Source organism: Carassius auratus, unplaced genomic scaffold (assembly GCF_003368295.1).
Source record: "Carassius auratus strain Wakin unplaced genomic scaffold, ASM336829v1 scaf_tig00001753, whole genome shotgun sequence".
In the NCBI taxonomy this organism is placed as follows: Eukaryota; Metazoa; Chordata; class Actinopteri; order Cypriniformes; family Cyprinidae; genus Carassius; species Carassius auratus.
In genome coordinates this window covers 180285-196847 of record NW_020523394.1, presented here as the reverse complement: position 1 = coordinate 196847, position 16563 = coordinate 180285, and the positions used below count along the sequence as shown (strand labels likewise).

The window sequence follows — 16563 nt, the reverse complement described above, 5'->3', positions numbered from 1 at the left end:
ACTCGATTCCCATTCCTACAGATCATTTGATGAGAAAAGTATAAGACAACATCTTGAGGTCTCTGAATTATGATTGCAGACTTTAGATATTTAATAAAACTAGATAAAGTTTGAGAGTTTAAGCTCTCCTCTAGGAGATGCATGTGAGATTACTGAGGACTGGAGAAACGTCTGAGACATATATAAAATTATCTTTAAACTCTCCTTTCTAGTGGAGACAATTGAGATTTAAAGAGATCTCATTTGTGATTTGTCTGTCCTCAGGCTGTACACAAAGAGTGATTCTCATTTTAGCTGTCTTACTGTTAAAAAGACACACACACTCACAGATGCACAGACTGCCTCAGGGGAAGATCAGAGAGCAAACATGCAGGAAATTGGTTTGAGGTTTTGTTTTGGTGCTGTTTCTGATAGTGGCTAGTTATTTGTTCTCTGTTTGACCCGGTGTTCACAAAGATGGACAGAATGAATGAAGGGAAAGGACATAAATGAAAGAAATGTACAAAGAATGAAAAAAAAAATACCCCATTGTTCCTACAATGAATAGAGAAACAGTGCGCACACACACTGGGCTGTGAATTGATTTGGCGTTTAATTCCCCTGTGACACAGTCAGAGAGAGAGAGAGAGAGAGAGAGAGACTGAGAACGTGTCAGGCAGAACAAAAAACTTTCTGTGTCATAAATAAAACTGAAAAAGAGGTTCAGGCTAAATTCACTATGCAGCTGCACACTGTATTTCAAGAACACGTGTATTTTCACGAACCTGCACTGGTGTAAAAATGCGGCAAGTATTTTTATTCAGAATTTCATTAAAAACAGTAAAAACAGATGTTTGTGGAGATTTTCTATCGGGCATTGCTTGACTTTGCTCTTTCACTGGACATTGGTCTTTCGGTTCCCAGGAGACTTGGACTTCTCCGTTAGGCTTTGTTTACATATCGTCCTCTCAGATGTCTCAGATATTCCTCATACAATTCCTAGACATGAATGAGTCAGAAGATACTGTCCAGCTATAAAATGAATGTGCAGAGCAGCTTATCTTAGGCGGTTCGATTCCTCAGACTCCTTACTGTTGTTTTCGATTCTTTTGATCAGAGGAACATGTTCACCTAACATTGTGACTATATGATACGAATTCATCAAATGGCATAAAAGTGTGTTCAGTTTGGGAATTTAAAGTAAAAGTGTATGCTTTATGTATTTAGCTGTTTATGTATTATGAATTGCACTTCAGTTATCATATATTATTAACAAAGCACACAATGCTGTGAAATACGGTCGACTGACTGTAACTGTTGCAGAAATATGAAGAGTATTTATGCCTGATTCTTTATTTATGTGACGGGTAATATTTGTTTCTTACAGACAGGGAGTCAAACCTACAATCAGAACTGAAACCTAAATCACAATCACAGACCAAGAGCAGAACGGCTGATGGTGAGTCTGTCTATCTATCTATCTATCTATCTATCTATCTATCTATCTATCTATCTATCTATCTATCTATCTATCTATCTATCTATCTATCTATCTATCTATCTATCTATCTATCTATCTATCTATCTCTGTCTATTTCAATTCAAGTTTATAGCGCTTTTTACAATACAAATTCGCTACAAAGCAAATTTACAGAAAATGATGTTTCTACAATATTTATTAATAGCTTATAAGTGGTGACTGTCAGTTTGTGCACGTATGACAATAGTTTTCAGAAAAATTTATACAAGACATGGTCAGCCAGACGATGAACATTATTAACAGCAATAATTATATGATGCAATCACACTTGTAGCAATATTTTCTAGTTCTGTTTGTTGATTCAGGGTTAGCATCATCTGGGGTCCTCTGAGGGTCAGCATCATCTCTTCTCAGGTGTTCTGGATCCAGTCTGGAGCTTGTGTAAATGCCGTGGAAAAACATAGAAACAAATAGAGACATCATTATCATAGCTGCTGTTCCAACATAAATGGCTTTATAAGAGATACATTATTCAAATGCTTGGCTAAAGCGATGCGTTTTAAACAGAGAGAGTGTGTCTGAACCCCAAACATTATCAGGAAGGCTATTCCAGGGTTTGGGAGCCAAATGTGAGAAAGCTCTACCTCCTTTAGTGGACTTTGCTATCCTAGGAACGACAAAAAGTCCAGCGTTTGGTGACCTTAGGGTGCGTGATGGGTTGTAGCGTGGTAGAAGGCTAGTTAGGTACGCAGGAGCTAAACCATTTAGGGCCTTATAGGTAAGTAATGATAATTTGTAACTGATACGGAACTTAATAGGTAGCCAGTGCAGAGACTGTAAAATTGGAGTAATATGATCATATTTTCTTGACCTGGTAAGGACTCTAGCTGCTGCATTTTGGACTACCTGTAGCTTGTTTATTGAAGAAGCAGGACAAACACCTAGAAGTGCATTAAAATAGTCCAGTCTAGAGGTCATGAATGCATGAACTAGCTTTTCTGCATCAGAAACAAATTTCGTAGCTTGGCAATGTTTCTAAGATGAAAGAATGGTGTTTTTGTCTGTCTGTTTGTCTGTCTGTCAATCAAAATGTTTAGTGTAAGTAGGAATTTATAGAGTAAAACACTGTAAAATATCTTCACATAACATAAAAACTGTAAAATCTTGCTACAATTTAAAATAGCAGTTTTCTGTTGTTATATATATATATATATATATATATATATATATATATATATATATATATATATATATATATATATATATATATATATATTTTTTTTTTTTTTTTTTTTTTTTTTTTTTTTTTTCATGCTCAAAGCTTAATTTTCTGCATCATTAGCATCTCATGATCCTTCAGAAATCATTCTAATATGCTGATTTACTGCTCAAGAAACATTTCTGATTATTATCAATGTTGAAAACAGCGGTGCTGCTTCATATTTTTGTGGAAACCGTGATTCATTAGTTGTTTTCAGGATTTTGGATGAATAGAAAGCTCAAAAGAATGGTGTTTGTTTGAAATAGAAATCTCTTGTATGTATTTACTGTCAGCTTAGATCAATTTAACATGTCTTTGCTGAAGAAAAAGTCTAATCGAATTTTTTTGACCGAAGTCTGACAGTAATTGGGCCACTCTTCTGGAGAGGTGAGGGAAGTGAACTTTAACCCCTGGGGGGTCAGTGTTTGAAGTCCCACCTGACGTGGCTCTGTGACTCTGTGATTAGACACCTGACACACATTCTTCTGAGAGAAAGAGAGAGCGAGAATAAGTGGGATTTGAATTAAAAGGAGTCTGTCCGAGTTGTCTGACCCCCTCTTGTCCAGTGGGCAGCCGTAGCATCCGACAGCCTGTGCGTGTCATGCCGCATTTGAGCCGCAATGGCTGAATCTGCACTAGTATGCTGAGCCGAGAAGCCGGGCCGGCCTCTGGCACTTCATCTAATTAAGCCACGGGGAGGTGAACAGCTGGAGTCAGTGAGTGAACGGACCTTGTGTTTTCTGACCATCCTGATGCCTCTAACAGCATCTCATTCATTACTCATGAGGTTTCACATAGAGAGTTTTTAAGTTTATAAGTTTGAATGTTGTTGAGTGTCATATTTAATCCATCAGGCCTGTATGGTTCATATAGTCTGATACAGTGAGAATATGAAGAAAAAATAATAATAATAACCCGGCTCAGTTTTATTTAGACTCAAACTGGCTAATCAGGCTAAGCTGCTTCAGTCCAGTAAGTGTTCATCATGAAATATCAAAGTTATTCTTGTATTTACTTTATAAAAATCAGATTTGACAGCAAAAAGACACGTGAAGCACAGGCTGAAGATGGAATATAGTACAATTATAATAAAAGACCTTTCACTTTCTACTGTCCATCAGATGACAGAAGAATGTAGCAGATTGTGTGTGACAAGTTTAACAGCAAAGTTTTGATGAACATTTAGAGGCCTTAGACATTCCTGAACTCTACATTCAGCATTATATGTTTAAAATCAACATGTTTTATTAACATTTTAATCTTATATAATGTGACTTGTGTCCTATTGAAATGTAAGATGTAAAAATGTTTGACAGCATCCGATTTTGTCCTCAAATAACTAATTGTGTGGTAAAAAAAAAAAAAAAAAAAATGTCTCCATTTGTGAAAAGTAATTGGTCACAACAGCTGAAAAGTCAAATTGTTATTATATTGATGAAATATTGCTTTGACAAGCACTCATTCATTCTTAAAGTATTGTTCACAGTAAGATCAGGACCATGTATATGGTAAGGAAATGGGTTGATTTTGATTTTACATTGACTTTAAAGGTCTGCTAGTTAGTGAACACAAATATTCTCTCTCGTCTGCAGTTTTTATATGCGATTGCTTGATTTTTGGTTTCAAACCAGGGTTCGCTGTAGCAAAGACTAGCTGCTTCAAATACCAACATTGGAAAGTGCATCACTTTTGTTATTTTTTTGTCACATTGGTTTTACCATCAAAAGCAAACAAGCTCAAATGGCAAGAGAAAGCAATGAAAATGCATGATTGTCTCATAGATGCAAACTGAATCCAACAGCTTTCACAATAACCGAACAGACAGACTCTGGTCTAGTGTGAAGGATCTGACCTGAGGAAGAGGAAGCTGGTTGAGTGTGAGTTTGTTTTCAGAGCAAAAATGAGACAAATTGTAACGCTACAGGCCAAAGCAGTTTCATCTGCACTCCTCTGAAAATGAATGGCACCAGCTGAGCCAACATTAGCGTGAGCTGTTTTTCCAGCTTTTTAGGGAGCTCTTCGTCATATCTGAGCCAAAATGGCCGCCGGGTGGCAATGAAAGCCAGCTGGGATGTACAGCTGCTATTGGGCCAATATGGCTGCAGGACAGGTATCAAAGTCTTTGGGGGCAGACGGTGCATTTTCAGCCAGGATGGCTTGCGGCTGCAGATATGTGCTTTGTCAATGAAACACTGGAAAGGAAACTGGGCTGTGGACGGTGACTCGCCTCCATCACCGTCCCAATTAGAGCTGACGTGCCAAGAGGAGAGAACAACGGATGAAAGAGACTAGTGTTTTTACCGCAGTAATTCCCACCGCAATTCATCACAAAGACAAGATCCAGTTTCCTCCTCTCGTGAAGAAGGAGAGAGTGAAAACAGACGCTCTGAGCGAAGCTGCAGTGGCCCTAATATGTTGTTTTTGCTGAGACGGTCGCTGTGTGAAACTGCCCTCTGACAGCTGAGAGACTCGACCTCACAGCCACAACAACAAAAGAGCAGTAATGGCACGTCAAACAAAACCCAACAACTTATCTTTATTTGCTGTATAAGGCAACAATGTTACATAATTAGTTGTGTTTTTTTCTTAGGAGTTTAACAGAACACTGAAAAGACTGTGAATGTCGCACCACACAAAATACAAGTTAGATATAAATCTCTCAATCTGTCAGACTTTCGATTCGCACATTATTTGTGTGGATTTTTCACTGCCTATTTCTGTAAGTTACATAATTATGATAGTAGAGGGCAGTAAGTGACCGTAATTGTGATTCGCTCAACTGATATATTCAAAAACACTAATTCAGTCAGGGACGAAATAAGTGAGTGGCTCAGTGAGTCCTTGATTCAACTGATTCGTTCAAAAACATCCATTCAAACAGGAATTAAAACAAAGGAGTGAAAGTGAATCGTTCACTCAACCTATTTGTTAAAAACCACTTATTAATTCAGAAACAAAACAAATGAGTATGGTACGGAATAATTCACTGAACCGATTTGTATGAAATCACATTCAAATCATTCAAGAACAAAACAAGCGAGTCAGTGAATCATTAACTCGACCGATTCGTTCAAACACACCCAGGATTAAAACAAGCAAGGGAGTCAGTGAATCATCCTCTGAAAAACAGTGATTCATTGAGAATGCCATTATGGTTTTTTAGAGACATGACAGTAATGATGCCTTCACATGCTATCGGAAACTTCCTACTTCCCACATCTGAAGTTGTAATTTCAATTGTGTCATGTTCACGTGTTTTTTTGTCTGAAAGAACATAAATCATGGCGGACAGCCTATTCATTCTTGCTTGTTTTTGGGGGAAATCTTATTAAAGCCAAAAGGTATAGATTAGAAGATATTTAGTCAATATCCAACAGCTTTATAGAAAATGTATTCTCTCATTTATAAGCAAACATATAAACATTCCTAGATTTCGGTCAAATAAATGATATTTTTAATGTGTTCAATACACACACTATGCATCAAATGGTTATTTTTATAAATATACATTACTATAATGGCAGGAGAAAGTAATGTAGATGTTGTGAGAAAAATGAATGCTACTGCTATGTTTTTCTCCTCTGCCATTTTAAAGTCTATGGCTCGCCCAAGTTGGAAATTCGGGTATCAAAATGATCTCAGAATTTCCCAGTTGTAAATATGACTAGAGAGTCCCGTTCATGTCTAATTTCTGACTAAGAAACTCGTATTTATGATAACTTTGATAGCACGAGAGTGCAGCATTAGTGCTGTTGAGGATTTGCTCAGAACTACAATCACTGATGGAGTGCAAATACACAAATTAATTGTGAATATTGTGTTTAAAATGTAATTTACTCAGTTTAACTTAATTTCTCTCAATATCACATTTACAATTGTGCTGTTGGTCTGAACGTCAACACGGACGTCTGATTTGTGCACACTCTCGTTTTCTTGTATGCAGTTAAACTGATCATGCCATTGTTTGTCTTTTGAGAGAGTGAAGGATGATGGGAGTGTGACAGGGCAGATAATCAGAAAGAGCTAATCCGTGTCTCTTGAGCAGTAAGGGCATTCTGGATTCTTCTGTGGTGTTTGGAGTCTCTTTGAGCGCTGTCAGCAACACACACGCACACACACTGTCCTCCACTAACCTCCTCTCTGCCTCTTTTCTCCTCAGCATCACTCTCTCGCTCATCCTGTCTGAGTTTCCAAAATGCCCTCAGTGCACTGTGACTGCGCTTTACACATACACAACGACGCACTACAGACTGTTTTGTTTATTTTATATTAAAGTAATATTAACATCTTAACCCGTTCACACAGAATGTGTTTAGCATTCCACACTGCAACATTAAATCGTTTTTCAGATGTCTTTTTGCTGCTTCATTTTTCATTTTTTGAATACACAGAAGGTGCTATTGTGGTTATATATACAAGACATGTTTTTATGTCATGCATGAGAGGCTGCAAAAGATGCAGTGGAATGCAGAAACTTGCTGAACGTGAAAAAAACTGTTAAGGGCCATTCACTTATGTTTTTGTGGTTTAAAGGGGTCATATGATGCTTTTTTTAAAGATCATTATTTGTTGTAACAGAATATGTTGACATGCTTTCATGTTTAAAAAACACATTATTTTTCAAATACTATACATTATTGTAGGTCTCTATGCCCCCCTCTTTCAAACGCATCATTTTCTAAAAAAAACCTCCTACTGACAAGCACAGTCTGCTCTGATTGGCCAACAAAATCTTACAAAAATTAAACATCAAATGTTGTTATTGGCTGTTATTGTGCATTTCACTTGTGCATCTCAAGTAGTGTATTTTGTATATTTAATAACGTCCATGTGCCGGTATTCAGTAATGCAATATATCATGGTAATGGATATACATGCTATTGTTATCGTGGGCACTTTTAAAAACCTTGAATAATTATGTATTACAAATTATTCAGAATTTGGAATGCACTTTAAGAATAATTTTCCCATCAACTGCTCAAAATGCACAACACAGCTGTACGGTGCTTGAAAGACACTTGTGCGCTCTGATGTAAACAAGCACGCATGAGAAGCACATGGCGCTGAATGAAAGCACATTCACTCTCTGACAGCAGATGGCGCTAAACTGCAGAAAATACAGCCCTTACCCTGGAAACCTCATAAATAAAGCAGCTGTGCTAATTTCAAAAACATATTTTAATAATTTTAAAAAGCCATTCAGAATTGTGTATTCACGATGGTGTATCACAGCACAAAATACTTAAATATTTAGACTAAATAGGCAATTTTTTTTTCAACCTTTTTATTTTTATTTTTTATATTGAATACAACATGCTGTAGATAATGTTTCGATAAGCGTTTTGATTCTTTATTGTTCAATCACACTTTACATTAAGGCTTCATTAGTTAACATTAATTAATTCATTAGTTAACATAAACTGCCAATTAAAAATTCTTCTGAACATTCATTAATCTTAGGTATTCCAATATTTAATAACACGTTGTTAAAACCGAAAGTTGCAGCTGTGTTATTTAATGAGCTAACTTGAACTAAGACTTTAAGACATTCTGTAGTAAATGTAGCTATTGCTCATTGGTCTCTCTCTCTCACACAGACACACACACACACACACACACACACACACACTACAATCTTAAAGATTCCTAAATGCATTTTGGAAGTCCAAATAAAGTGCTTTTACTTTCACTTAGATACACATAGCATCTCCCTGATACAACTGCTTCAACACAAACTGTGGTTACTGAAACCACACCTTCTTTCTTTGTGTGAATATTTGGGCGGCATTACAAATATTTCCACATAGTGATGTAGACATGTGGAGGCGTGTTTGAATGAGCCATTTTAGGGGCATGGCAGAGTTAACTTTGTTAAAGAAAATCTCATTGGGTTTGAGACTTTAGTCTTTGCAACTTTACAGATCTTATTCATGCTCCAAGAGCTTGTAACACTCTAAAAGGAAAATACAAATTTTAATCGCATCATATGACCCCTTTTGATTGACTCAAAGTTGCTCTTCCATCAGCTTGAATCAGTCGGCCCATTCTCCTCTGACCTCTAGCATCAACAAGGCATTTTCTCCCACAGAACTGTCGCATACTGGATGTTTTTCACTTTTCATACCATTCTTTGTAAACCCTAGAAATGGTTCTGCGTGAAAATCCCAGTAACTGAGCAGATTGTGAAATACCCAGACCGGCCAGTCCGGCACCAACAATCATCCCACCCTCAAAATTGCTTAAATCATCTTTATTTCCCATTCTGACATTCAGTTTGGAGTTCAGGAGATTGTGTTGACCAGGACCACACCCCTAAATGCATTGAAGCAACTGCCATGTGATTTAGTAGCAAAACTGGCAGTTTAGTAAATACATCAACAGCAGGAGTGAGATTTACCAGCCAAACACTGAGACAAATATTGTATTAGGCTGCTGAATATGAGAAATACTCAAGCCAGTTGACTGCATAAACATAGAAATGGGATTCAGTGCAATTAACAACAGAGCACAAAACACATAAACCATGTTTATCCCCATTGTGAACTCGTTTTTAATGTTGCCTTTTTCTCTGTAATTTTGTTGATGGTTTTTGAGGACGAGCACAACCCAACCTGTCCATTCAGACATCTGTCTGACATCTGACTTTGTCCTACTGACTGATGATTTTAAGGAGTTTCATTGTTAATTAGTTGGATTTATTATTTGTGATTAGCATTCTCTGCTGTCTGCAATCAAAACAGACCTCTTTTGAATCCCGTATCTAGTCTCATGATGTTACAAAAGATTCTCATTTCAAATTATTGCTGTTCTTTTGAACCTTCTACACTGATAATAATCAGGAATTTTCTTGAGCAGTAAATCAGCATATTAGAATGATTTCTGAAGGATCATGTGACTAAAGACCGGAGTGATAATGCTGAAAATTCAGTTTTAAGTTATTTCACAATAATAATAATTAAAAAAATAAATTCTTACCAACATTAAACATCAAATGTTGTGATTGGCTGTGATGGTCAGTTCATTTTGTGCATCTCAAGGCAGTGTATTTTGTAAGGTTGTATAATTTAGTGTGTGTCTAATGATGGTGTTTGTACAAGATTCAGCCAGTAATTACGTATATTAAAATTTTTCTTACCTCTGACTGCTGTAAACGTGTTCCTGTCTCTTTAAGTCCACAGGAACAGCCTTTAATTCACCGGCAGCTGGTTTCAGCGCCACATCTGAGCATTAATCCATTAAATGTCTGCCCATGATTGTATTCCCCTAGTCTTTTAATCACCATTAAAAGTGACCCTTGGGTAGTGTAGGGCGTCAGACGTGTGGTCAATTGCTATGGTAACCCCTTCCTCGCTCACTTACGTGTGTGTGTCTGATGTCACGTCTGTATCAGGACTCACCACACTGGCTTTTAAAGATGAGCTCAATGTTTCCTCTCAAACGTCAGGATTTCGCTTCTTTTCTCCTTTTTTTTTTAAAGCTGGATTACAGTGTGCGTGACCTTGAGAAAAACCCAGTTCACTGAGCCAACATAATAAAGACGATTAGCTCCAAATGTGTGTGAGAGGAAGAGGAACAAACTCACACAGACTTTCAAACTTTAAAGTTGCAGTCGGTAACTTTTGACGCTCTAGCGGTTAATAAACAGAACAGCTTGCGCCTTGCGGAAGAACATCGTAGCCGGAACTACTTCTCTCTGTTTATGTCTATGAAGAATCACAAAGGTACTGGGTTACTCCGCCGTGGTACCCCCGAAGCAATCTAAAATAGTCTGAATATAAACACTTATTATAGGTGCACCCTAGTGATTCAGGACAGGCTAAAAACACGGTTTGGAAAATGGATTCATGGTGTACTCGCTTATTATATACATTTTGTAAATTTTGAACACACAAAAAAGTTACAGACCGCAGCTCTGATTGGTTGTTTTTTACCGGGAGCGATGTATTCCTGCAAATGGCAATAGGACCACTGGGAGGAGCCAGAGGATTTTTTTTTTTTTTCACAGATTATCTGTCTCATATTCTACTGTCGGGACATAATGACCGGTTTAACAAATATGCAATAAATACATTTTTACAAAAGTTACCTACTGCAGCTTTAAGTTGAGTGTAAATAAATCCACACAGAACATCGAATCAAATCAGTCATATGAACACAGCTTGAATGATTAAGCGGTACCTCTTTTCTTTCGCTCTCTCAAAACGGCTTCACATCAGCACATCTCATCTGTTCTACAAGAGGACGCTGCATGCTGTAATACAAGATTTTTGCTCATGTTTGTGGACAATTAATCGAATTGTCACTTGCCTAATCGGGTCACTGTTGCATCATCACAAAACTGTATCATTGCACATCTTTATTTATTTATTTTAATCTTTTAAAACCATCTTTTTAAGCACTCCACAACAGTTTTCTGTGAGCTCACAGTCACATCCAAAGTATGTGAACATAAAGCCGCTTCGCCAACACCTCACAAGCTTATTGCAATTAAGTAACAAAACACTCTCAGAATGATGTCAGAATGCCCATTCTGGTGAATATCCGCAAGTAAATGTAAGCAGTTGTTGAGATTTATAAAGAAAACCATTGCGTATCATCAGTACACTAGATCTGTGCAGTTGGTCTTAAAGGGACAGAAGCCTAATAAAGCTGTACCATCATTAACCTCATTGATGTTAAACCAACAGCAAAAGACCAATTACAGTAAATAAATAAATAAATAGGTCAATCACTGGTCTTAAATAATATATGTAACTATGATTTTAATGATTAATCTGTTTTTAATTTACAGTTTATTCAGTTTCTGTTTATTTTTGTCCCTGAAAACTACTGTTAGACCGAAACAGTTATCTAAATGAAAGTCAGGTCCTGAGTTTAGTTGATCATATTGGTTAAATAAATGATAATATTCAGTGATGTGATGATACGATATGTTCTCTGCGTGGAGTAACATAAGTCATAGTTGCAGCTTGTACTTAAAGCAAATAAGTTGCATCAATAGTCATTCATTTTATTTAACATATGCTATTATACATTTTAACAAAGATTTTTATTCTTATGTTACATATATTCTTGAAAATAATGGAACATTATGTCATAAATATCGTCTCAAAAGTTATGGAAAAGATATGGAAATGTATTAGTAAAAATGTGTACGAACCCTGGTAGTTGTTTAAATTATGGATGTCTAGTTAATTTTTATTTTTAGTTATTTTAGTACGTCAACTAATCAAAAATGAGAAATGATGCCTTGGAAACTAGCTGAAATAATTTGTGTGCTAAAATTTTATTTTATTTCAGCTAATATTTATTTTATTTCAAGTAAGAAATATGTTTTTATGGTTTATGTTTTATTTTCAGTTCAGTTTATGCAAATAAAATTAATACAAAACTTTAAAAAAGATTTAAAAAACTAACTTGAACTAAAATAAAAACTGTTTAAATGTATAACTGTAATAGATACTAAAATAATGGTAGACAACCTTCAGTGGCTTATAGATTTTGTAAAATTACTGCAATAGCAATATAATAAAACATTTATTTGATTCTATAAATTGCATTTATAATCATCAGAATAAACATTGTTTAATAGAATTCAGATGATTTTACACTGATTTCAAATGTGTCTAATTTTTTTCCAACTTTCTTACACTTGTGGTGTCGTTGGTCAAAAGTGATTTGCCTAAATGAAAACTGCTTAAAAATTTCCTGTTATGCTATATTACTACCAAATATTGGATTCAATCTTTGTCCATTTCTGTTTTCGTTCCGTTACCACAGGTAACCACAGGTTTTTTTTTTGTTTTGTTTTTTACTTTTAAAACTGGGGTGCATAATCGCAGATTAATTTTTTTTTTTTTTTAAGAATCTAAGACTTTGATAATAGGATATCAGGAGATTTACTAGCAATTTTTAAAAGGCCAGTCATTTTTGATTGAAAAAGGAAGGATTTCCACCACAGCACAATGGCTAAACCTTTAATAAATGGAAACTTAAATTGCAGTAACTCAACCTCTTTTAAGTGTGTGTTTTGTGTTGCTTTGTGTATTTTTCTGTGCATGCATTTCACATCTTTCAGGAAGTGTAAATTGCCTCTTTGGTTCTTTCTTTGATGCTCCTTCCGTAGGCCTGTTCAAATTTATTCTGCTTCTCCAAACATTATTTTAAGGCAGAAGGAAGTCTTTACTACAGCAAACCCTTTAAATGCTTCTATTCTGAAACTGGCCAATAATCAGAGTGCTGCTCATGAATTTTCAGTAGTTTTGGGAGACACCGTTCTCCCATGGGGCACCGGGGCGAGAGGCGCACACGTTCCACCCATCACTCATGTCCTGAAGGGCGTTTTCAGTTAACACTGAGCTTGTTCATTAAAATCCCGCCGAATCCCTGCGGCGTCTTAACTTCCCTAGAGATTATCATTTTAATACTTTAATTAAACGTGGAATTATACTTATGTTTTTGCACAAGGTTTCCATAGCTGTTAGCGCTGAATAATCTTTCAATGTTGAACACTTTCTTCTGGGTTTTTCTCACCGTAGAGCGATGGATGAACGAATGAGCTGTAAGACTTGTCTGAATTAGAGAGCTGAAGGTGTGTTCATTCCTGCTTAACATCCATTAGTTTTGCTCTGCAGGTGAACTTCAGTGTTATATGTTTACGTTAATTAAAGCATCACATTCAAGCTAATTATTTCCACAGAGAAAGCTTTTTCTTACAGAATCATAGTTTTAGGTTTATTTTGACTTTGCAGACTGAATCGTCTAGACAAGTGAGCTAAATCTGCCAAAACCTTTAACATACAAATGATTTCTATTACTGTTTTTATAGTTTATAGTTCTTATTAATATATATATATTAGGGGTGTAACGGTTCACAAAATTCACGGTTCGGTTCGATACGATACACTGATGTCACGGTTCGGTTCGGTTCGGTTCGATACGTTTTAGATACAGCAAAATGTAAAAACATCTCAACTTTTCAGAATGCCGCAAGCGCACCGCGGGTCATGTGACAAGAACCAACCAATCAGCTTCATCCTTTCCCGTAACAAGGTTGAGAGCTCAGCCAAGATGAAGGAACAGCTGATCATAGTTGTATATGGATTGCAATTTTGAAATAAATTCAGTAGCAGAGCTACTGCAAGCGATTTTTAGAGCTGCAAATCCATTTATCCTTCGCTGAAATTTCCGCGTCTCATGGAGAGAGCACGTCATTGTTGCTTAGCAAAGACAGACGCCTCATGAGCGCTTCTGCCCGAGCGCTTTGGAAAGGAGGAGAAAGACGCGCTTAGCGTTTTCCATGCGTTTTTAGGCACGATATGTGAACGGCCCCTAAGGCGCTCGCTCACTCAGCACGCGCTGAAGGCTCGTTGCAAAATGTCTAATGCATTTAACAGACCAGAAATATAAGATCCTAAAATAACCAACAGGTCTGGTGTTTGGGTTGGATTCCCTGTAAGCTATAGTGTCTAAATGCTGCAGGGATAGTTTGCTGCGTGCATGTTTCTCCTTTTTTTCGTCTTTTCCCAGATAGTACTGACGCATATATCCCAGATATTCCCGCTGTATTTTTTTTTTTTTTTTTTTTGTAATCCCGCTGGTGTACCCTGTCATGTTGCAGATGCGACATACCGTTGTTTTTTTATCCACCACTCTCTTGCCATCACCATTATAGCTTAAAGGGAATCCAAAGTGCACCCAAACACCAGACCTGTTGGTTATTGGAGGATCTTCTCATTTCTAGTCTGTTAAACGCATTGGCTATTTTGCAACGAGCCTTCAGCGCGTACTGAGTGAGCGAGCGCCTGCTGAGTAGCCTAACATAAACATATAAGATGGTGTTTTTTTCTTCTTCGGGAGTGTCAGGGGCGTTGCCTGTTACGTTGTTTGGGTTATTGGGCTACCTTGTTGAACGCATATCATTATATTTCTTTATCTCTCTTTTTTTTTTTTTTTCAAATATAATTAATTACTCCAACGAACCGTTCGGTATACATAATGCGTACCGCGTACCGAACCGAAAGCGTCGTACCGAACGGTTCAATACGAATACGCGTATCGTTACACCCCTAATATATATATATATATATATATATACAATTGTCATTTGTATATTGTCATTCACTGTCTACATATTTGTATTTTTTATTCTTTTATTATGTGTTTTATGTTCTGTCGCTGTCATTCTGTTGTACTGCGGAGCTTCTGTCACGAAAACAAATTCCTCGTATGTGTAAACATACCTGGCAATAAAGCTCATTCTGATTCTGATATATATATATATATATATATATATATATATATATATATATATATATATATATATAGATATATATATATATATATTTATTTATATTAGGGGTGTAACGGTACGCAAAAATCACAGTTCGGTTTTAAACTCACGGTTCGGTTCATTTTCGGTACAGTAAGGGAAAGAAATGCAAACATTAAACTGCAGGTTTATTACTATAAACTATTTTTTATAATTTGTTAACATTTTTTTTTTTAATCCTTTTTTTAATAAAATATATATAAAATAAAAAAAGTATAAGATATTATAATACTGCTGCAAAGTTCTCCACTAAATAAAATACTCTCAGTCTCAAAGCAATATCATATAATAAAATATAATGAAAAATATAAATAAATAACTATGATTACAGTGCAGCATTACCAATCCCAGCTTGTATGCCTGCTCATATTTAAAAAATGTATATCACTTTTGCAGCATCACCAGTTACAGTTTTTAGACCTGCTCAGATTTCGTTATTGCGTTGGACCGATCGGAATTAAGAGCAAAGGTCTGTTTAAATGCCGATGGGAGCTGCGTTTGAATTACAATAGTTTTTTTCCCCAGTTGTAGTGATGTTCACACTTGCGTGATGCCTTTTGAAAACCTTAGGCCGGTGACACACTGGCATATTGCACCTGTCTATTTTGCCGTCAATACTGTTGACGGTGTCCTTTATCAGTAGGCTTTATATTTATGCTCAACATGAAGTATAGATATTGTTGTCATGAAGACAAGATCCTGGTGGCCTCTCTCTATGTCACCTACAGTAGCAGCAGCGAGCCAGAGCCGCGTCAGGCATGATTCTGGTGTGTAAAGACACAGAAAACAAGAAGCAGCCGTCACGCGACTTGACACGCAGCAGAAACGCCACACTCACGCCACGCAGCCAGTGTGTCACCGGCCTTAGAATCAGCTGCATGGCGGGAGACTTACGCAACTTAATATGTTCCTTTGGAAACAGGAAAATGTACCTACGTTATGCGTACAAAATATTACATTCGGTCATTCGGTACACACGTGCACCGTACCGAAAGCCCTGTACCGAAACGGTCCGGTATGAATACACGTACCGTTAAACCCCCAATATATATATATAATTTTTTAAGTTTTAAGCCTTTTATTGTTTTTGAGAAAAATTTTTCTTCAGTTTTCTAAATTGTGTTAACTTGACTCACTACTTCACTTCCACTTTTTGTAATTTTTTGTGCAATTACAGGACATGTGTCTTGGTGAGTGAAATTCTTGGGAGTGTGCTCCAGAAAGTGCAGATACAATTTACACATAGACATACAGACTTATACAAGAAGGCAGTGACATACACATACATATAGTCAGTACACACAGTGTACTATTAGACATACTTACAGTTAGCACTACATATTATACACAGTATGTACATACTTACAGTTAGCAGTGCAAAATTATACACAGGATGTACACATTCTGCATTATGTACACATAGATTCACATAATAAGGTGCAACAGATTATACCTGAACTGGATATGCAAAATGTCATGGATGTGCATTGGATTGTATCCAGTGGTAAAAGA

The 16563-nt window shown here is 36.5% G+C and overlaps 1 protein-coding gene across 3 annotated transcripts in view; it reads left to right on the top strand.

Moving 5' to 3' along the window:
* Positions 1–16563, top strand: part of spock1 (SPARC (osteonectin), cwcv and kazal like domains proteoglycan 1) — a 218237-nt gene that overhangs the window by 143072 nt on the left and 58602 nt on the right. The window contains exon 4 of one of the 3 annotated variants that reach the window (XM_026242695.1): positions 1367–1438. The exons of the other annotated variants lie outside the window; for them this stretch is intronic. Within the exon in view, the coding sequence (XP_026098480.1) occupies positions 1367–1438 (72 nt within the window). The remainder of the gene's footprint in view (positions 1–1366; positions 1439–16563) is intronic. 3 annotated transcript variants of the gene reach the window in all.